Below are 22,991 nucleotides of genomic sequence, written 5' to 3' on the forward strand. Positions count from 1 at the left end.
CTTCTCCAGATGAGACACAGAACAACATGTTAACCTTTTGCTTTGGATTTAGTCCTTCATTAGGGAAGAGGGCTCTTATCAATCCACTACTTAAAATCATCTCCAGTGTGAGTTTTACATTATGTTTGGTCTATCAGGTATCACTATAACACGTGCTTTTTGTAGTATGCTGTGTATTTACATTAAGACACACAGCAATATTTTATTCTTTAATTAGAGTTTATCACATATGGAATTCATACTTTCAATAAAAAGAGCTATTTATGGGAAAAAGATCCATTGATTTTCGTACACTGAATGTTATTACTGTACAGTTGTTACCTGGGGTTTATTTAGTACTCAACAGACAAAAACTTTTCAGATATCCTTTTGCAGTGTGATTCTGGAGCAAAAATAAACAGCAACAACAAATAAGCTATAGGAATTACTTTTTATAAGGCAGCACATATTGGTATAACCTATACTGAAAGCTGTTTCCCAGACAAAAGCATTTTCCCATATCCAAAATAAAGCATTTTGCAATCCCTTTGCTTTAATCTGGGCTTTATATATTTGCACTGCCTTTTTTAATGCTGGTAATAACCAAAGTATGTAAAGAATGTGCTTTGAACTGTGCAGTTTTTCTTACATGTTTTTCTGGTAAGCAGAAGAGCCAACAGATCCACCAAAATCATTGGGTGCTAAAGGGATGGTGATTAGCTAGCCTGCCAGCATGAAGGAAACCCTGGCTCTTCCTGTAGACTCTCAAATGTGTGCTGGTGGTCCCAGCAATGGCTGCAAGATATGGGAGAGTGGTTGGAGGAGAGGTGGAGCTGTGAACCAGAGCCCTGGCTCTCCTAATGTCTTTTTAATTAGAGTACATAAATATTGGCTGGGATTGCAGTTACCTCTTAACGGAGAAATTAAGAAACAGATTAATTTTTGGCACTATTCCCTCTTCCTGTTTACGTTGGTCTCTATTTCCAGTACCAGTTTAATTGAAGGAACAATTCTCTGTACTTGCTTATCTGCCAGACATGTAAAGGAATAACTATACATTTGGAAAAACACAAGGGTGCTTAAGGGCACCACCAGAAATCGAGACATGCTTTAAAAACCAGCACAACTGACGAATATTATTGTCCAGGTTATTAGAAAGGGACCACTTAATAGGAAATTTGATAATGATTGTCATTCTGCCCATGATGTCACTTAACTGAAAGGTTGTGAAGGTGGTGCTTTCCATCTAACTTCAAGTGTTTAGGGGGAACAGGAGTATGGGACAGAAGTTGTTTCAAGGCCTGTTGAATTTAACAACCTAGGCTTCATTTTCCATTGCATCCAAGGCATGCAAGATGAGGCCTAGGCTGAATTCACTTTCGTACTGATCCATACCTACTGCACAAGATATTATCCATACTGGATAAGATTGATGACATTGGAAAGTATGTGTGCCTTCAGAGTTTCAACGGCACTTTAAAATTTCTGGTTGCTGTACTGGCTGTTGTAAGCAAAAACCTCAAGAACTTCTAAAAAATCTGAAATAAAAGGCATTATAATTTCTTTTGGTAAAATGCAAATATGCTTCTAACTTCCAGGTTTTCCATGCTGGGAACATACATTGTTTCCATAGTGTTTTGTTGCTTTGCTCTTGCATGATGTGTGGATATACTTTGGCTTTGGCAGGCACAAATATTTTGATTTTACTAGGAAATTCAAATATGTTCTCAAAATGTGGCCCATCCCTTTAAGGCAGATGAACTGGCTGAAAAAATCCATTATTTTTTTGAGCCTCTATATGATAAAACTCTAATTAAAGTCAATTAATGTTTAATTTTATTAATATTAAACCATTTACAGAACTAGTTGCATAGTGAAAAAAAATTATTCTACAATATACCAAGAAAGCTCTGTCAAATACATTATCTCTGACTCTTTATGTGAATATATACTTTAATTGAATTGGGAATTTAAAAATGAAAAATACAAATGAGATTTTTTTGTACTTTGCATTTCAAATTAGTGCATTTTTCATGACACTGAGTTTTCACCTCTATTAATTTCTTTGTTTCTTGTAGAAAAATTATGCACTTGATGCCTCATTCAAAGTAGGAGAAAAAATTCACACCAGTTTTACTAGTAAGCTGGAAATCTGTCACAAAATCCATACAGTAAATATAAGCATATTTTGTTTAATTTGTAACTAAAATTTTCCACAAGGATGAGAACACGCTGAGCTCTGTATGACAAAATACTAATTAGGAAGAAGGGAACTGGAGAGGGAGTAGTGTTGTGTTGCATATTTGATCAGGTCCTGTTCCCACTAAAGTCGCTTTGATTAGATTTATGTTGTGTGTTTCTAATGGCCTTTGAAATACCATAACGCCTATTTCTGCAGACTTCTACACAGGAGGAAATTCCCTTGTGTGAGTAATCAATTCAGTCTGTGGAGGCTATGTAGAATGTTTTTATAGCCTACCTTCCTGGGATGATCAGACTTCTGGTTGCCCTTTCTGTCTGTCGGTCTCATCCCTAATTACTTCTGAAGCCATTGGCTAATTTCAAGTGAAACAGAAAGGAGTCTTTGAGATAATTAGGTTTCTACAGGCCTGGGGGCTGGGAAGAGGGGAGAGACCCAAGGTTGGGACTGGAGGAAAGACAGGTTCAATCATTTGTCACCTGCTTAAGCAGATGGCAAAGTCTCTGAGATTATCATTTCCTTTGCCTTAGGTGGGTTTTTTGCATTGAAATGGACAGGAAAAAGCTGGGACTTCAATAACGGTTTCATGATGATGAAGGATAGAGCTCTGCAGGAAAACAGTTGTATTAATTCCACTGCTAACAGGGCTACTTGTTTTTATTTCCAGGAATACTTTTGGAATCAGACCTGAACATTTTTAATGCAAACATTTAGCTTCTGGTTAAAGGTTAGAAAAATACAGCTATCAGTTTATCGCTAATACTGAGAGAAACAGTACCAGAATAGTATGTAGCTATTAAGCTAATCTGTTACAAGTGATAAATTTGTTAAATTAGTGTCTTTGTCTATTTGCAAGTCTTATACTGTGGTGGACTCACCCTGACTGGACATCAGGTGCCCACCAGAGTTGCTCTATCATTCCCCTCCTCAACTGGACAAGGGGAGAGAAAATATAACAAAAGCTCGTGTATTGAGATAAGAACAGGGAGACATCACTCACCCGTTACTGTCAAGGGAAATCAGACTTGACTCAGATAAATTAAATTCTTAGCAATCAAATCAGAGTAAGGTAATGAGAAATAAAACCAAATCTTAAAAACACGTTCTCCCCCTGCGGTTGTGACCAGTTCTTCACATGTTTTTTCTGCCACTCCTTCCTCCCCACGGGGAGGACTCCTTACCTTACTCCAGCAAGGGGTCTCCTGTGGGGTCCTTCCCACAGGAGACAGTTCTCCAAACTTCTCCAATGTGAGTTCTTCCCACAATCTGCAGTTCCTGCCGGCAAACCTGCTACAGTGGTGGGCTTTTCTCTCCATGCATCTTCAGTTCCTGCCAGGAGCCTTTTCCAGAGTGGCCTTCCCATGGGGTCACAGCCTCCTTCAGGCATCTATCTGCTTTGGCTTGGGGTTCTTCTTGGGCTGCAGGTGGATCTCTTCTTCACTGTGGACCTCCAAGAGTTACTGGAACACAGCTTCCTCACCATGGTCTGCATCCCAGGCTTCAGGGCAATCTCTGCTCTGATGCTTGCAGCACTTACTTCCCCTCCGTCAGTGATCATGGGGTTTCTGTAATTGTTTGACACACATTTTTTCACCCCTCTTGTTGAAATGTTTTACCTGTCTTAACAATGTTATCCCAGAGATGCTACCACCATCATTGATGGGCTTCGCCTTGGCCAGAGGTGGACCCCTCTTGGAGCCAGCTGGCAATGTCTCCACGGGACATTGAGGAAGCCTCTGGCAGCTGCTCACAGAAGTTGTCCCTGTAGTCCCCTGCTACCAAAACTTGGTCACACAAACCCAATGTATACACACAAATGAATCCCTACACTGCTTTGGAACCCCTCAGGGAAATGCCTGTTCACTGGTCAAGTTTTAATGTCGCTGACATTCCAGTTTTACTGCTTAGGGTTAAATTGAATAGTATTTCATCTAGCAAGTAATAGAATCAATTTTAATGCTGTAGACCGAAGCATATTTCACTGATTTGTGCACAAATTGGTCAGAAAGAAGTTCTTGTTGTCCACAGGAGAACAGAACTGAGTCCCATTCCGAGACACCCAATGAGGCCGTGGCTGCTTGTGTGGCCACAGCTTTGTTGCAGGTGATGTTTGTGTCTCAGTCTTTCTTCTGCAACTCAGGTTTAAGGCCTGCAGAACTGAACAGTTTTCCGGCTTGCTTACTTGTGCAGGCTTCTATAAATACTAATTAATGAAACTGTAGACTTTCATTGCAATGCCCTAAAACCTAATCCTTGATGAATTTAGGACACTTCTTTGACAGAGGATTTGTTACCAGAAAAATAGGTTAAAAAATTTCTCCTTTGGGCCTTACTTTAAGTGCAGTATTAAAAACTGCAATTACTTTTCTTCTGTGAGGATTCAATGGCAGCAAAAAGGTGTTAAATCTAACTAATGGTTCTCAGTAAAATTAAATGAAATTATTGTTTGAACCTTCATTCAGAGCCATTCTCATGTTTTTTTGTCTGTGAAGGAGTGAAATAGAATATTCCCATCACCTCTGCTTCTGTGAAAGCTCTCACAAGACCTTTTGAACGTGGGACTAGAAACCCTTTTGAGCCGAAGTAAAAGAGGAAAGAAGTAAATTAACACCCCGAGCAGTAACACAGGCCTCTACATATGATTGTGTGACACCCCATAGTAATATTTAATTATTGTGTTGGAGGTGTTCTGGCACTGGCAGCCAACTCAGTATGGGTGGAGTTCAGCAATCATACAGTCACTACAGGGCCTGCCCATCTCTATGTGCAACTCCAGGAATTTTTGGAGATTGTAGTCACAGGGCTTGTCTCTCTCTTTTATGTTTCTATTTGGTGGGTGGAACCTGGACCAGTTTTCTCTTCTTTATCTGCTTGAACTAGACTGCTCCAGTTGTTATGGGTGGTTTCTGCTTTGAAAATCTGCTTTATACCTGTAATTGTTTCCTATGGGGGAACTACCAGGCTGCATTTCATCTAGCATTGGCTAGCATTTTCCCAGGAAACCTTAGATATGTGGCTTAGATTTGTCTGACGGTGATCTAGATGAAAACAGAGTCCCTGAACACAGCTTATCTCATGCAGGAGTTTTTTGGCCACCACGTGCTCTTTTTTGTAAAATCTGAATCTTGGTCCTCAACTAGAGATTGTAATACCAGAACTACTACTTTTCGCTAGTCATAGTTTCCCCACTTTTTTTTCTTTCTTATGAAAACAGTTATAGTAGCAGCTTATTATGATTTATACAATCAAAACATAAACAACTTTAAATAATGATGAAGCAGTAAGTAGCAGTCTGGTTTGAAAATACTTGTAGTTTTTCCTCTCCAGGAACAGAAAAATCTCACCCTTTAAACTATGCCTCGTAGGTTTAAAATAACTAGTATTAGGTTTTTAATTATATCAGAATTATTTTCAAGAATAAAATATTTGATCTGTGCCATTATGTAGCATTAGTCAGTTTTTCTTTACCATTCTTCAGTGCAAATTAGGAAATCTTGATCCTCAAAATGTTGGTCATAATAGATGTTTCTTTAAAAACAACAAATTTCAGGTATTTTGTTGTCACAGTCCCCCTGAAAGTGTAGATACATGAAGAGAGAATCTGTTAAGAATAAGCATACTTAAACGGGGAATTCAAACTCTTAGTACTTCCAAGAAGTTTTAATTCTGTCATTTTCACTGACATCCAGTGATATCAGACAGAATATGTGCACTAATGATGACTATGATTCAGTGTCTCATGTTCCAGTTTTCTTTAGAAAAAATGAAAAATGATTATTGTTATAATTGCATAGGAAAAAACCCAGATATCATGGTCTAAAACTAATTATGTCTTAAATTAATCCTAACCTGTCAAATCACATGTTTGTTTTTAGGTTTTGAGATTGCATTCTAAGAGTACTTTCTGTGATCTGTATTTCAAAATGCAACTTGCTGCTCTACATGTTTTGTGATGTGTCTTCCAACAGAGTAGGTTGTCCATGGATGAAAACATGTGAAGTGTTTTAGTTAAAATATGAACTCTATTTTCCAGCTCTGGATTAGTCTTTGTTAGCTGCAGCTGTTGACAGCTATACAGGTTTTCCTTTGCTTTACAAAGTCACTTTGTTCCCCATTGAAATCAAGGCAAGTTTTGCCTTCAACTTTATTGTAAGCAGGATCAAGCACACTCAACTGGATGGCATTTCTGTAGTTTTCTGGAGGTGATATGGTAATAATAGGAACTCTGTAGCCAATTAATTTGAAAATGTCAGGGAATATTTCAGGCCTCATTGAAAGGGAGACGATGGAACTGGAGGCACACTCTGAAGCTGGTTGAAAGACTGGTTTATTGCATGGTTTGTTGTTGCTCATAGATCAAAGGAATGGTTGATACAGGCATTAATACTCGACAGCCTGCTAATGGTACCTACCTGCCTCACTGCCTGAGGAGGCTAAGAGACTGACACTTCAAAACACTTAGACTCTTAAAGAAATACAGATGGAGGTAAAGAAGCATGACAGCCTAGCAGCAGTGAATGAAACAGGGCATTTTTAACGTTCTCTTTGCTGTGGAGTGGGGGTCAGCCAAAGAACCATGACTTAAAAGAGCTCCTTCCAGCCCTCTTGAGTTTTATATGTTTATTGTCCCCGCAAGTTAATCCAGTGCCTGTTTTGTAGCTGGTACAGCAAGTGTGTCCTGTTCCTTCCTACCTACAAGTGTTGGGACAGTGATACTGACAAGTGAGAAAAGGGAGATAGGCCTTGAGAATAAAAAGGGATGGGGAGGAGAAGAAGGTGCATGGTCACCTGGACTATGGCTATGGCATGGGCTGTGATGTGAGAGACATGGCACAGAGGAACAGGGTCATTGCCAACAGCTTGGAATAGGGGGAGGGAGGAGGGAAAGTGCACACAGCTCTTTCAGGGGATGGCACTTTCAACAGAAGTTTTTCAGGTCATGGTGATAAATGTGTTGTGGTGTGTATGGATGCACTTGTGCTTCACAGGAGTGTCTAGGCAAAAAGAGAAGCATGGGTGGTGGGAAAGCTACATGCATAGATCTGCAGGATAAATCCTTTGATAAATATACACGTGAACCTTTCATTTGCAAAGATATATACTTGTGTCTGAAAGGAGGTTAATATTAAAAACTTCTCTTTTGATATCTGTGTTTAGTTGTTTTCAGTGCCTCTTTCTTGTGTGTATATTTCATGCATAATAAGCTATGCCTGACACTGTGTAATACATTAGACAAGTCTTTTCTTCTTGTGTCTGGTAGCAATATACACTACAGATATCACACAAGGCTTGTTTTCTAGTAAAACAGGTGTCTTAGTGGAAGGTGTAATGCATTCTTCATGGCAGAGAGTAGTAGAATTTTTATAACTCTCATGTAACATAAGAAATTAAGAGTGCTTTCCACAAAAAAAGAAAGACTCCTCCAGTCACTGAACTTTGGGGAAGAGATATGGGAAATCTCGGACTGCTTCTGAGCAATGACTGAGAAATTGCTGTACCTGACAGTTCTGGGAAACAGTGTACATTACTGGATATCTTTCTGCAACTCATACTTACTCTACATCATTTCATTGTTAGTCTCTTAAGTTGTGCAGAATGTCTTCACAGCTTTTCCTGTAAACCTCTGCAACGTTTACTGGTACTACATTTTTAAAAAGAGCTATACATAGAGTGCATATACTATACTAAGTATTTTATTTTCTGTGCTCTTTCTCTGGATGTACCCTCTAGTCTGCAATTTTATAGTTGTCTAAAAAATCAGACTATTCTTAAGTAATCAGGTAGTAATTTAGTTATGATTTTAATTTCCCTTATGATTCTATTTTACATCCATTAATGTACTTGGAATACACATTTTCTGCTGCCCTCAGGAGTGCTTTGCTTACCTTTATATAATACAAAATTTTACAGCTTGAGAGGTCTGACTCCTTCCTACCTAACCTAACATATCTGACCTAGGATCCCAACAGTCACTGACTCCTTAAAAAGGGATAAAGAGAGATGGAGCTGAATTCTGTCTGGGAAAGCCTTACCTGGGTCTCAGTCATTTTCATGAGTAGCCTGTCCCTTCCCTCTGAGTACTCAGGGAGTCTTGCATTCCTAAATTGGTTGGCTTAAGTACTCAGAATTTCAGCTGAATGAATCTGGACCTCTGTAGACCTTGATCCTTTTCATGGACAAAGTACTTGAAGAACCAAAGTCATAAGATGGTTATAAAATCCATCAGGTAAGCGATGTCTGTTATTATGTGCTAAGCAGAACCTAAAACAGGACATCCAGGATGGGCAGGGCTTCTCAGTAGGAGTATCAGTGGATCACCTCACAGAAGAGCAGCAGTGTTTTTAGCCTGTAACAGACAAGAGCATCCCTGTTCTTAATCTCCTCCTTCCTGAAAGCCCCTTGGATTAAGAACCATTCCTGGGAGGCCAGCAGAGTCCCATTTTCCAGTGGCTCTCATAAATGTGGCAGTGATTCTTAAACAGTTCAATGTGGGACATGCAGGCTTTTTGAGACAACCCTCTTCTTAGACTGATGCTTAATTTACTTTAAAAGGTGGATTAAACCAATACTAGTGCCTGCTACAGAATTGTTTGGATTCTTTCCTGCCGTGATTGTTGTCCATAAATATTGTTCTTGGGTTTGAAATGATGAAGAGTGGAGGTTTTTAGTCTTTGGCACCACAGTCACAAGGACTTGCGTATCTGTGAATCTAGCATAGTCCACACTGGCCTTTGCGGACCTGAGGATGCTTGGTAAGAAGGGGGTGTGTTGTGCTATGTACAAATGCTTCATTTTGTACCTGTTGAGAGGTAGTCACTGTCCTTCCTCTATCTGGTACTGCTGCAGACTTCTCTGCCTGCTTCTGGTGGTTAAAACCAACCAAGTAAAAGATATAAATTTCCTATTATGTGCATCATAAAGCATGAACAAAGGTGAGCATTGTGGACTTCGCAGTATTTGTCTGTAGCATATGAGCAGATCCTAAGCTTATTTCTTTCATTTTGTAGTGTGAAAAAAAACCAGAGTGAAGCTGTGTAATGTTATCTTGATTAAAGTTATTATTATGTTATAATTATCTTTTTGAGATTTTATATTCAGGCCATATTGCATATTTACCTGTTCTTGTGTACTTGAATATGTCCTTTAAAAATGTTGGCAGCGTTTTCAGATCTTTTCTCTGTAACAGGTAAGTCTGATGGCTGTTTCTTATCCCCTGCTGTGCTAAACTGCTGAGACAAGGCTGTTTTTGCGGCTACCATTTTAACAGAAAATAAGAAATTAATTTTGTACTTTGTTGCATTCCACTGCAGAAACTTCCTAATGCTTTATGTGGAGAAATGTGAGTGGATTGTCACTGACTCAATGCAAATGCCTTGAACGTAAGATTATTAATTGCTCTTAGTTATACATAAAGTGGAGACATTCAGGATCAACTCATGTAAAACTGGGAAAATGTCTTTGTTGGGTTTTTTCAGAAGATTGTTTGGTTTATATACTTACAGAAGTAAAAATCTTGATCTGGTGTGTGTGTCTTTTAGCACACTCTCTTGCGTTCATCAGATTATTCTTTTGTAGTACTTTCACACAGAGAAGAAAAAAACACATTATTAATTTTTTTCCTTTTTCTGAACCCCAAGAATTTCCCTCCAATCATTGCCCCATATTCCAGCTTCTATCTTCTTGTCCCCAGGAGATTGTTTAAGTGCTTTCAGAATATATGGACTGCTCTTGTTTGTTTGCTCTGTATATGGTAGGAGTACCCTCATTACTGTGCTGCCACTTTTTTCTGCCTTATGACTAATAGGCCTGCATCAGGAATCAATCCCACTCACCAGCACCAAACCTTGCTGGGCTGACCTTCAGGTCAGCTCTTTCATTTTGATTCTAATTTGTGCACTGATTTGCACATCACTGAAGCAAAGTTAAATGTAAGAGGATACATTAAAATAGCAGTACAGCTAGACTGGAAGGGCACAAAGGTCAGAAAATGGAAAAATGAATTGCCTAATAACATCCATTTGCCCTGCTGCTGATGTATAATGGCTTTGATTTTTGATTAGTGGTCATTATAGGCACATATATATATATGTGTGTGTGTGTGTATATATATATATATATATATATATATATATAGTGCCATAGGTGTGCAATATTGAGACAAATGCTTTAAAGTTCTCTAGTTTTCTATGGCATGCACTCCTCTGAAGTGTTTTCAGCTTGCCCAAGAGCAGCAGTTTTATCTATGTGCTCTGTAGACCATGTAGGCTTGCACCGCCCTCGGGCTGTTGAACAATTCCTTTGAAGTACCAAGAAGCCATTCCTGTGCCTCTAAAATAAATGGACCAATGCTACAAAGTTCTCTGTGCTCTCCAAATCCTTTGGCTTCCTGGCATTCTCCAATCCCTAGTTTCATCACTCTTGTGTTGGGTTTTATGTTTACAGCAAGTCAAACACTGGATTGTATGGAGAAAACTTTGCATAGCATTTTTCTTGCTTACTGGATTTGGATGTAGTATAACCTATGCTTTAAAAATCCTTTTATTTTTAAGCATTGTATTAACAATTCTTCCAAAATTCAAATGTCCCAAGGGATTTTTTTTCCTCACAGGATGATAAATAAATAATTGAGATGGTGGCAGTAGGTTGATGGGAGGTTGTTATGATAGCTGAAGCTGTAGCCTTGATTATAGCTTACTTGTGAACTGTGTTCTTTCTTACCTCTGCATTGCCTTGCATTTTGTGTAGCCAATTGTACTGTGCCTGCAGTGATGGAAAATGCAAATGTTCTCGTGGTTGAATTTGCTGTGCAGGTACTATGTGCCTTCTTGAAGACTGTCCCCAGGCAGAAAGTAGGAAATGAGAATACTTCATTTGCCTTTTCCTGCCTCTGAGTTTGATGGAAGGATAGTGTAGTTTCCCTGAAAGCAGCTGAGTGGCTGTGGCTAAGGGGCCCTCAGGGCTATGGGTGGGGAGAGCAGATGGGGAAGAGATGCCTCCAGAGCAGGCCTGCAGTGGGTGTGAAGATGAGAAGGCTCCTGGGAAGAGAAAGAAGCAGATCCTGCAATATTCAGGGCTATAGAAAGTGAGAGAGTTTGCTCTGAGGAAAGACTTCACATTGCTGAGTTGAGAGCAAGGCTGGAGGGGAAAGTCCTGCCCTGTAAGGAGCAGCAGCAAGATTCATTATCATATACTTTTGTTTTCACCCTGTTCTTTTACTCTTCCATGCAACAGAGTTGAGTTTCCTGTCCTTCAGAACTTACCCAATTCTAATTTAGGCTCTAATAAAACAGTTTTACATGCTGAAAGCCCTTTCAGCAGCCCCACCTTCAAGTTAAAAGTCTTCCTCAAAGCTCTGGCTTGCAGATTCCCATCACATAATCTTTTGATGACTTTAGGAGCTGTTGTTTTCCTCCTTGTCTTTCTGGCCCAGCCTCAGGATTTCACCCTGGATTTTCATACCTGGGCTATGACTAGGTTTTCTAAATCTTTTTAGGTTTTCTCTCATCCAGCTTACCAAATCTTACATACAGGCTGCTACCACCTTACTTACTGTTCTGTTAGTACAATATCCTTGTTGACACACATGCTCTTGCCTTCTTGAAAGCTGGTCCGAAGAATTCTGCTGAGGTAATTTATCACTTTCACCAGACTGCCCTAATTTTTTACTTTTAAATCAGTCTTAGCTCCTTGTTGTCTTTAAAAAAACACATAAGCCTTGCAAATGACAGCTAAAAGCTTATCAGGAGAGCCTTAATTTCTGGTGGAGCAACCAAGAGACTGACTCCACATCTGATTTACCTATGATCTCAGGCTTGACTATGGGCATATTAAATTTTCAAATGGGTAAATGTGCTGTGTCCCAAGCTTCCCATCACAGAAAGCTATCTCTTTGTCTTTCTCAGCAGTTGCCCTTGAAATTTGGGTTGCAGTGATGCTTGCAGACATCTGAGTGACTACTTTGAGCCCACTGTCATGGTGGCTAATATTGTCACCTTGTTCTCTTCAATTTCTTCATCTGCCAGGGCTCCAGTGATGGGTTGTGTTTCCGTCTTATTCTGTCTCTGGTATGAGCAGTGAAAGTCTATTGTACCCCTATCCTGACCTGCACAAATCCATCTTCTAGCTATCTGAGGTAAATGGTATCAGTCCAAGTTTTTGGAAAAAAGCTCTTAATTGTCTGAACAGAGAACAGAGCTGGATCCTTGCAGATGTTTAGCTGAGATCTATCTCTTTTTGCTAAAGCATCGTGGATTTTCTAGCATGATTTAAAATAATCCCAAAGGGGAAAAAAAAGAAAGAAAAAGAAGAAGAAAAAAAGAAAAATCCCTAACATTAAATCCCTACAGACTTCGAGGGGATGCTTCCATGGCAGCTCTAAATCCTGTGGTGAAATTCAGCTAGCAGTAGTGGTGTGAAGCCTCTCAGCCAGAGGATTCTTCTTGTCTCAAAGAGAGAGACAAGTACCATTAGTGGTACATTTGTTTCAGGTGGTGAAGGAAAAGGCACTGGTGACAACATCTCTGTGCTTTCTGAATACCTAACAGCAGTTAGGAGAGAGGTGTGAGTGAGAAAGGGATAAAATGTGGGAAGAAACTGTGACATTTTTTTCTTGGTACTTACTGATTACAGGTTTTCTATGTTTATATTTTGAAGGCTGTTTTCTTTACAGTCAGGTCTCATCTGTCATTTCCTTTAGGCTGCTCCTTCCTACTTTCCCTGATAGTATTGCAGTTGGATTTATATAGGAGGAAAAAAAATCTTCAATCAATTTTTCTGGTGTTTGCATTGGATGAACTAAGTGAGATAAATAAGAAGCAATCGTCCAAATACCTGATTTTGGTTAGGACTTTCATGTAGCTAGTAGATCTTTAGAGACTAAGCTTTCCAGAGCTCTTTGAAAATCAGTGGTGAGGGGAGTGAGTGGGAAAGTGAAGCCTGGGCATCATTTTGTGCAGAGTGTCCCTGGATGGAAACTCCTCTGCAAGGACTGACTGTAGAAGCAGTTGTAGAATGACTGTTTTGAGGCAGGAATGAAGAGATGTTTCTTGACAACCAATATTTGGTCTTTCTTTGACCATGCTTTATAATTTACACTCTATATTAGAAATGACTGTTCAGGGTAGTGTGTGTAGTGTACACACCTCTGCAAGACGATTGAGTAAACAGTAATCGCACACCCCTAAAAGAGACATTTTTAAAAAATATATTATGTATCCATATGGATCAGATTGCTTTCACAAGACATCAAGAGGATGTCTTTGCAGTTTTTTAAGCTGTCTCACCATGGCTGGGCCTCTATCACCAGGGCTCGGGGTGATAGAGTTGCATAGATAGTTGCATAAAAAACATGAAAAGCTGGTAATAAAATGTGGAATAACTATTGTACCTAACCTCTTTTCTACTTACTCATACAGCCATGCTTGTATTTTGATGCCATTATTTAATCCAGATAATTATGTTTGACTATTTCATTCATTTGGGGTTTTTTTTTCAGTTTGGGGATTTTCTGGAAATACAAGATATTGGATTTATGGAGAATTTGGCCTCCTGGGTTGCTTTAAAATTATGCCATTTGTTCCATTGGCATCCACATACAGGAAAACAGGAACTTACAGAATTCAAACAGAGCGATAAATATACAATTTTTATTAAAACTGCTTAACCTGATGCTGGAGCTGAAAAAAAATGTTTAAGTCTAATTTAATTTTAAGGCATGCAGTTAATTAATACTCTACATCCATTAACATTCAAAAATGAAAGTATCTGCAGAACCACTACTCCCTGGAGTAATTTGTCACCAGAAATAAAAAGTCTGCCTTTGAACTGAAGTAGCTTTTGGGTAGTGCAGTGAGCAAAGGAACCCATGTTAATGATACAGATTAATCCAAAGAGTGAACTTCAAGTTCATTACATTGATATCTCACAATTATAAAACCAATTCTAGTTATGTCAGATATTGTTGCGACAGCCAGTGCCTTCTTTGCCAAGTGACAGAAACTACCAACAATTTTGATTTACTGACTAGAGTGCGATAGTTTGTGTGCCTGCTTGTGCATCCCAGATTAGAAAATGTTCACAGCATGTTTCTTGATTAAAAAAAAAAAAAAATGCATTTTCCGTTTACATGAAATTTTGGTCTTTATACTGTGACGTGAACTCTTTTTCCAAACAGTGAATAAATGCAAGAAAAGAAGCAGCAAAAAAAGACAGGATGAGATGCACAGCAAATGCAACACAATGCCTTTCCCTTCCCTTCCCTTCCCTTCCCTTCCCTTCCCTTCCCTTCCCTTCCCTTCTCCTTCCTTCCCTTCCCTTCCCCTTCCCTTCCCTTCCTTCCTTCCCCTTCCCCTTCCCCTTCCCCTTCCCCTTCCCCTTCCCCTTCCCCTTCCCCTTCCCCTTCCCCTTCCCCTTCCCCTTCCCCTTCCCCTTCCCCTCCCCTTCCCTCTACCTCTATTAGAGGAAAAAAATACCTTTTGCATTATTAGCTTCAGTCTTGCAGCACTTCCTGTAACATGTGGCATTCCTACCAGAGCTATTTTTGCTTATAAACCATGTTTAATGCACTAAGTGAGGATTTGGGTCAGTGGATTTTAAGCGTTGTCAGGCAATGTTTGCAAAGTGCCAGCATATTCTAGGGGTGCAAACATGCCAGCTGAATTTTTTGCTCTCTGTACAATTTTTGTGCAACAGAATCCTAAGATACAATAATAGGTTGCTTAATTATTCCCCCCCAAAATAGTATTAATAAAGAAAATATTTATGGTTTTTTCAGGACTTACTGTTCTTCTGTGCTACCATAGCCTTGATAAAGCCGGCATTAAATAACTGCTCGTCTGGACAATGGAGCTGTGATTTTCTGCCACTTAATTTGTTTGAGTTCAAAAGGACGATTTGACTTCTGATCATCTGAAAAGCATTTCATTGCATGCTGGAAAGCTGTCTGGTTTTGTATCTAACAGACTTGACAGCATGGTTGGCAACAGACGGATAATGGAAGGCTAATGAATAATGAAAAGCTGAGTGATTGAAATAGCAGAGCTGCAGGGAGAGAAGAGGGAAAGCTGGATGGAAAATGGAAAAACAAGCAGTACGGAAGTCAGTAATAACTAGTATTTTGATCAGTATCAGAGAATGTCTTCACATCAGAATTTAACCCAGTCATAACTTAAGCATTCTCCATCTGCCATCTCACAAAAGCTCTTAACTCGTGCACCAAGACATGTTTTGTACAAGTCACTCAGCTTGCCTTGAGGGAGGGTAGGTTGAAGTGAATATATTTCTCAACTCCTAGGATGATGACTATTCTTCAGTAACCTTCTCAGTTGTCATTAATTGTCTGGTGCATTCATAAATTCCTACCTGGGTGGGTAGTGCTTAGTATCTCACAATCTGCTGCAAAACCCAGATGGTAGCTGTAGCATTGGAAGCTGTCAGCTGTACAATGGGGCATTGCAACACTTCGTATTTATACTTCTGTGAAGACATCTCTGGTTTTATAGCAGGGTTAACTCTCTTTTCATGGTACTCACTCTTCAGATACCCAGCAGGGAGGAGCAGCTCTTACTTCCTGCTAACTGGTCTCTCCAGATGAAATATGGTCTCTGGAGTGACTGCACATTGAGAAGGATTCTGCAAATGTAGCGGGAATTACTGGGGCTAACATTTAACTCCAGGTGTCACAAGTGAGAAGACTCTCATGTTGTCAAAAGAGAGGTGCTCCCTAGCAATTCAGGAGTTGTGGTGTTTGTGTCTGGATATGTGCATTAACATGGAGGAAGCCAGCTCTTATTAATTTCCTTACACTGCCAAGCTCAGCTGTGGCTGAGGTTGGTGGTGCAAGGCTTGCTCTTACATTTCCTTTCACGGTAAGAGTTACAGAGTAGGAGTTGAGCTAGAACTGTTCTTGCTGCCTCTTTTTCTGTCTCTTTTTTGCAATGATAAATGGAAAAAGATCTTTTACTTTCTTGCAGTAACCTACAACTTTACCTGAGCTCTGATGTCACTGAAAATAATTAACACTGTAAATACTCTCCTTTCATTTTTTCTTCACAGAATCTGTACCAAAACAGGTTCCTGGGCCTGGCAGCCATGGCGTCTCCATCTAGGAACTCACAAAACCGGCGCCGGTGCAAAGAGCCTCTCAGATACAGCTACAACCCTGACCAGTTCCATAACATGGACATCAGGAACAATTCCCATGAGACGGTCACCATTCCTAGGTCTACCAGTGACACAGACCTCGTCACCTCAGACAGCCGCTCCACCCTGATGGTCAGCAGCTCCTACTACTCCATTGGGCATTCGCAGGACCTGGTGATCTACTGGGATATAAAAGAGGAAGTGGATGCAGGGGACTGGATTGGCATGTATCTCATAGGTAAGTCCCTGTTACCCCTTCCCCTTTGGGTTCCTTGCTGCTTTTTGTAGATGTAGGCCTAAGGATAATGTGGGTTAATGGTAGCAGTGTGTCACTCGTGCTGAGAATGACACAGGAATAGGCGAGAGGCAGTGTTGTAGAAAGAGCAAAAGAAAAGCTTTATTCAAGAGAACTGTGTGGTTTATATAGAGTGATACGATACATTCTATTTGATTGGCTAGTTAACAAAAACACCTTCCTCATACACCATCCTTGAGAAGAACAGAAAGACAAAGTAGAAAAAACACCACCTGCAGATTGTTTATACTAACAAGGTATCACATCCTTACAACTCCCTAAAAACTCTCACAAGCTGCTGTGAGAAACGCTTGCTGTTTCTCTCTCTCTGTCCCATGGCATCCACAGTAGTGAACTGATACAGCTCCCTTAAGTGTAGTCTTTAAGTGTGTTTATATATGGCAAGAATTTTTTCTGCTCCTTTCTGTATTACTGGTTGCAGTCCTTGTGCTCACTTTTCTTCAGCAGAAATACAAAAAGGCTTTCTGTTGATGGTTTCTTGACATTTCAAGATAAATTCATTTTAAAGCCATTTGGATGTTGGGAAAATAACTCGTGTATCAAGACAGTATAATATTTTCAGGGTTTCCTCTTGAGATTCCTTGAGTTATCTGTGACAGATGAGAGGTTTTACAAGTCAAGAATATGAATCATTTAAAAACCTTGTGAGAATGTCTTTTTCTCCATAGCCACAGGATATTTTGATATGAACAATAATTCTAGACTGAGACAGTTTGAAATAGTCCCAGAAAGTTTTGGGGTTTTTTCTCTTTTGTTGTGTATTGGAAGCTATATTGAGCCATGTACATTAGCATATCTTTGGCAACTCCATCTAGTAAATCCAGCCTCCCATAAGAGTAATAAGAAATTGTTTCAATCCATTTTTACCTGATTATTTCGCTTCAGTATAAAATTAGCTTTTCTTAACCTGGTTTGGTTCCTATGGAAATAGTCCTACTGCTGAGGCTGGAGTTTATGTTAACCCTGCTCTCTGGTAAATTTTGAAAATGATGGATCAGTTTCGGATGCATTTCTCTGTGTATTAGGGTCTTAAAGATGTAAAGTTCTTGAATGTTTCTTGAAAACCAGTGACTTTGTAAAGAATTGGTGCCCCCACAAAGGGAAATGTTGGTAAATTGCTTTCCTTGTCTTTTTGGAAGGTATGCCTAGTGCTAAGCAGATATTTTAATTCTAATAGCACGGTTTCATCTTGCCCAGACAGAGAGCCAAAACCAGATAAGAATATGATGTTGTGATATGAGCTTTTGGAGCTCATAGGGGACATCATAGGGAGCTGTGGTGTTACTTCAGTGCTTTAGTGGATAAAACCAAATGACTTGGCTTCACATACTGATGATATTGGGAAAATAGATGTTGGTGACATAGGGGATATGTGAGAAAGTACTAGATAGTAGGTCTGAGCATGTAGAAGAGCCATGGTGGCAAGGTGTTAGGCTTTGGAAGATAAGTTCAGGGTATTGAAGAGACTGTAAAAAGGGATACACAAAGATGGCTGTTTAGGACATGGAGGGAAAGGGGTGGAGGTTACAATAAGCCAAGCTGCAGTACTTACTTCTTTATGAGTAACCTCATAAAATGTCCTTCTTTGAAAAGAAAAGTAGGGTTCTAAAATTTAAATCTTTTAGGAAAGAAGCAGAGACTGGATTTAAAACAGATGCCTTGAAATCAGCCTGGTTTGTTGGCCTTCACAGAAAATTACTTTTGATAACAGTTACGTTTGAAGTGAAGTGTTTTGCTGGAATAGATGAAAAGACACAGCAGCCCCCAGCACTGGGCACTATGAAATACTGTATGCCTATTCTGAAGTAGTGCAGGCAACTCATGAACTCTTGCCTCAGTAGATAGAGGCAAAGTATTCCTTCTTATGGTCTGAAGCCAACAGAAAGTGCATAGGGCTGTTTCATGCTGAGTGAACTTGTTCACCCAGGTCACCCAGGTTTCATAGCTTGGGCATTGCATGCAGGGCTGTGAAGACACACTCTTTTTTTTTTTTTTTTTTTTGATAAGCAACATGAATATATAGAAATTTAACTGGGCAAAATAAAAATATACCGTGATACTCCTGCTTCATTTACCATATCAAATAGGATACATTGCCCCAGACACCCCAGTAAATTACAGGTGCAAATTTTGAAGTGTATCCTTGCCCCTGGCTAAATGCCTGTTGTTTATGACAATAGTCAATGGCTCGTTCCAATGAACTCCACTGCCAAATAAAAAATTAATAGTGTGTCCTGTCCCCGAGAAACCAAGAGCTGATCCTTGATGTCTTTGAAGGTGTTTTGTCTGCACTCTCTCAGGTTCCCACTCTAAGTAACTGAGGAAATAGCAGACAGCAGCATCCCTCATTCCCTTTTTTCCTCTTCACTTCCTCTCTTTTCACTCCTGCCCCCCCAAAACCCTCATGTAATATGAGCTTTGGTTTTGGTTCCCTTTAAAGAACATGGAAGACTGTGAAGATCACTTGGGTTTTAGAGTTTGTTTGACACGGAAAACATTCAGAATCTATGAAGGTAACTGGCACTGTGGCTGTATCCCCATTTACTAAGTAGGGCAAACCAGTAGGAATGGGTCTAAAGAAGCAAACATCTGATGAAGGCTTTTGGGGGCTTGACTTAGAACAGTTTCAGTCTCGCAGAGTGAATGCCCTTGAGTTGCTGTAGTGCATCCTTCAGTTTAGGTTCATCAGGACAGAATCGAGTTCATGTGGCTGAATGACAGCACAGTCTCATCATGGGGTAGGGACAGTTAGAGGGGTCCATACAAAACACCCTTTTGACCTGAAATAAAGCATTGCTGCCTTCTATTTGTGACCAATCCATAGGGGTGGGAGATCCAGACATCCCTAATGGCTTAAATTTGTGTCTACATTTGCACAGGTTTCGTGAGCCTGCACTCCTGTTAAGAGAAGGAATGTTCCTGGTCTTGTGGGTACGACCTTCACAATGTAAACTGATCTATAGCTATGTTTTGAATTGGCAGACAGACTGGAACAAGAGAACCAAAGAAACTATGGGCTTTTCCCAGTCTGCTCAGGAGAGGATTAGTGTAGAAGCCTATTATTATCACTTGTCTGGCAGCTCTGTTAACTATTGTGATTCTGTCATTCTAGTGTTTGTCTCAATCCAGCTTATGGATACAGCCCAATCCTTTCTGTGATTGTTTGGGTTGGTGAAATTGGAGCTGAAAGGTTTGAATGTAGCACTTTGTAGTATTGTGGAGAGTCATGAGTACTGGGAAATCATTTGCATCCTTAGGATATCAGGCAGTGTGTTGTGGATTTTATTTAAGCCTTGGTGTAGGGAGCATTGGAGTTGGCATTTGTTATTTGTCTTGTGGGAGTATCCCAGGAAAGGACTGTGCAGAAGCAGAACAAAAGACAGTTCTACATTGTAGGAGTTTAATTGTTGCCATTGTAGTATTCTAGGAAAGATATCCAAATAATTTTTTATGAGTGTTGGTTTTGAAATGCATAAAACTTACTCTGTTTTCACCAGCAGTGTCATCACTAAACTTTGATGATACCAAATAAACTTCAGAATAATCTGGGGAAATAAATGATATATATTTCTAAGCAATTTATAATGATATAAATGGCTTAGAAAAAAAAAATAGCAGAAATAATGTATCTCATACTGTGGGACATTTTGGTGTGCTATTCAAAAGTTAAAATAGCCTGAAAGAGGAGTTGAGAGAGTCTTCCCTGTGTGGAAATTCTGTCTGCTTGCTCCTCTTTTGAAGACCCACAGCTCCTTTTACCACAAGATACCTGTTCTTCTCCCCTGTTGATCCATTTATGCATTCCTTAGGGTGGCCAGCTGGGTAAAAAATAAAGCAGTCCTTGCAGAAGCAGGCAAGAGCTGGATTTAGCACTGGTTATTAGACACAACATTTGCTCATGGTCTCAGCAAATGGACTAAGCAGCCAGTCAGTCTCTCAAAAAACTGTGTAAAAAATGGTGGTCATGTGTCTCATGGCATAAAATAGTATCCACTCTGAAGCTTCCTGAAAACATCCATGTATGCATACACACATGATTTTCATGAAGGGCCATAGAAAAACTCCTTAGTTGAAGGGAGAATAGTAAATGTTGACTCTCTTAAAATATAGATGTTATTACTTCAGCACATTTTAAGATTAGCTGTGGAAAGATGACAACAAGAAAATATGTAAATTTGGAAAACAAGCATTTCTTAAGATATACTGTGCCTTCAGGAACAGGAATTACATTTCATTCCTGCTAAGCTTGAACTCTAGAGATGCTCTAACTTCTCCTTTATATACTATTTATTAGCTCTGAGCAATGCAGAGGAACCTCTACATTCTGTAACAAGTCATCTGAAATGTGCATTTACCTTCCCTCAAGAGAACTACAGTATTATGAACATTCAGCAGATTTTCAGAAACAGACCCACAATCTAAAATATGTGTAAACACTCAAAGAGAGTTCTCTAAGAAATTTGAATGTAACAAAGCTCTGTTGCTATTTACAAGTCTCAGGAATATAAGTTTTCTTTGCAGAAAACCTATTTGTAAAGAAAGACCTATTGGGAAAAAAAAAGAAACTAAAAGTTATGAATAATGAAGAAAGGTTATATTTTTTAAGTAAGGACTCTCATTTAATGGCTACTGTGAGGCAGCTGGAATATTTGCAGTTATTTATCTCAAGACTTTCTCTTTCTCTCTTATCTCATTTGCTATTGCTATTTGCTACAGTATGAAGCCCCTTTACATAAATTAATATGGACTACTGGCAGCTGCCTGTAGATAAAGAGCTATCTTATAATTAGTGTAGTGGCATTTTAGCTGCTACTAGATTTCACGTCTGTCATCACCTCCATATCTGATGTAAAGGAGCTAATGAGAAATGTTTAAAGCAGACTTTTGAAGAAGTCATTTGTCTCCAGTGTCTTTGCACACTGATGTTAGGGGTTTATCAAGGCTAGCATTATACTTTTCTTGCCCATATAAAGTAGGCTTTCTTTCTTTCAACATTTCCTTATATGAAAGCAAAACATTATTAAAGGCTATTTATTAAAAATGCCTTCATACACAAACCTTGGAGGGTCCAATTTCTTTTCCATAGCTGGATTTTCCAGAGTAGTTCCTCTCAAATTTATGTAAGTAGAAATGTCTTCATCTGCTTAGTGACTGAAGTTTAGATTTAAAACTTTTTTTCTCCTCTGTTTCATCCTGTGGTGTTATTTCTCTTCCCCAGAAAGGCAATTCACCACAACCTGACAAATCTAATAACTATTGGTTAATAGACATTTAAACATTTGTTTAAACATTCTCTGGGTTGATTTTAGGCTTATATGGCCTGTGTTGCTGTTTTTCCCACTGAGACAAGTGGAAAAATGTACATTTTTCCTGCCATAGCCTTGGACCAGAACTTGTTTGTGCACCTATTTTACCAAACATCCAATACATAGGAGCAGAAAATGTTTCAATGTTGCCAACAGAGTTGTAAAATGTTAGAAACAGCAATGTGCATATAAGGCTGGGAGCTGTGGGTGTCTTTGTTACTGGTCTAATCCCTAATTTAGGCTCTCTCCATGTTTGGATGGTTGCTCCACCTCTCTGCTTCAGATACAGCTGTCTCAATTCACAATGTGCCTGCTTAGAGTGAATTTTGTTGATACCTGGATTTGTTGTGTCCTGGGGTCACCCATCTTTCCAATCCTTTCATGGCCTTTGAAAGAGAATTTCTCTCTGGTCTCAGGGCTCCTCCTCAGGAGCTCATCTTGTAGCTGGGTCTCTCTCCAGGCTGGGGATGGTAACCATGGCTGGCTGTGATCACCTCAGCAAGTTAAGCTTTGTTGGACACGTGCAATTCTGCTCCCTCTGTGAAACATCAACAGAGGTGCTCAGCGGCCAGGCAGCTTTCACTAGGCACAGCACAATTTATTTCAGGAACAAAAAGTGTCAGAGGAGCAGGTATCACAGGCCTTGGCAGATATATTAGTGCAGCTATATCAGTTCTTTGTTCCAACCTGGCTCGCCTTCACCGGGCTGCTCTTCGATCCAGTGAGGGTGATTTATCAGGCTGTCTTGCCTTTCCCAGTGCTGTATCTATCTGGTGCACCCTTCAGCCAGACAAAACTGGATATGCTGTTTACAGACCCACCAAATGTGACATGAGCACAGTTAGCGTTTGCATCTGATTCACCCCTTTACAAGTAGATACAGTCAACACTTAAATGGAAGGGTTTCTGAATATTCCCAACACATATGGCTTCTGACCTGTCTTCCCTTTCATTGCTTCCAAGGTTCAGCTGTCATTTGTGTTAATGTTGGTAGTAGCAATGCACCAAAAAGCTGCTGCAGAGTGCTTACTGTGGTAGTGGTGTGTTCTAT

General features: G+C 39.7%; 1 protein-coding gene across 3 annotated transcripts in view; it reads left to right on the forward strand.

Moving 5' to 3' along the window:
• The window catches only part of HECW1 (HECT, C2 and WW domain containing E3 ubiquitin protein ligase 1), a 260,599-nt gene that overhangs the window by 69,934 nt on the left and 167,674 nt on the right, over window positions 1-22,991 (forward strand). For all 3 annotated transcript variants that reach the window (XM_030944240.1, XM_030944239.1, XM_030944241.1), the window contains one exon: window positions 16,232-16,556. In XM_030944240.1, the coding sequence (XP_030800100.1) occupies window positions 16,232-16,556 (325 nt within the window). The remainder of the gene's footprint in view (window positions 1-16,231; window positions 16,557-22,991) is intronic.

The sequence above is a fragment of the Camarhynchus parvulus genome, chromosome 2 (assembly GCF_901933205.1).
Source record: "Camarhynchus parvulus chromosome 2, STF_HiC, whole genome shotgun sequence".
Classification (NCBI taxonomy): Eukaryota; Metazoa; Chordata; class Aves; order Passeriformes; family Thraupidae; genus Camarhynchus; species Camarhynchus parvulus.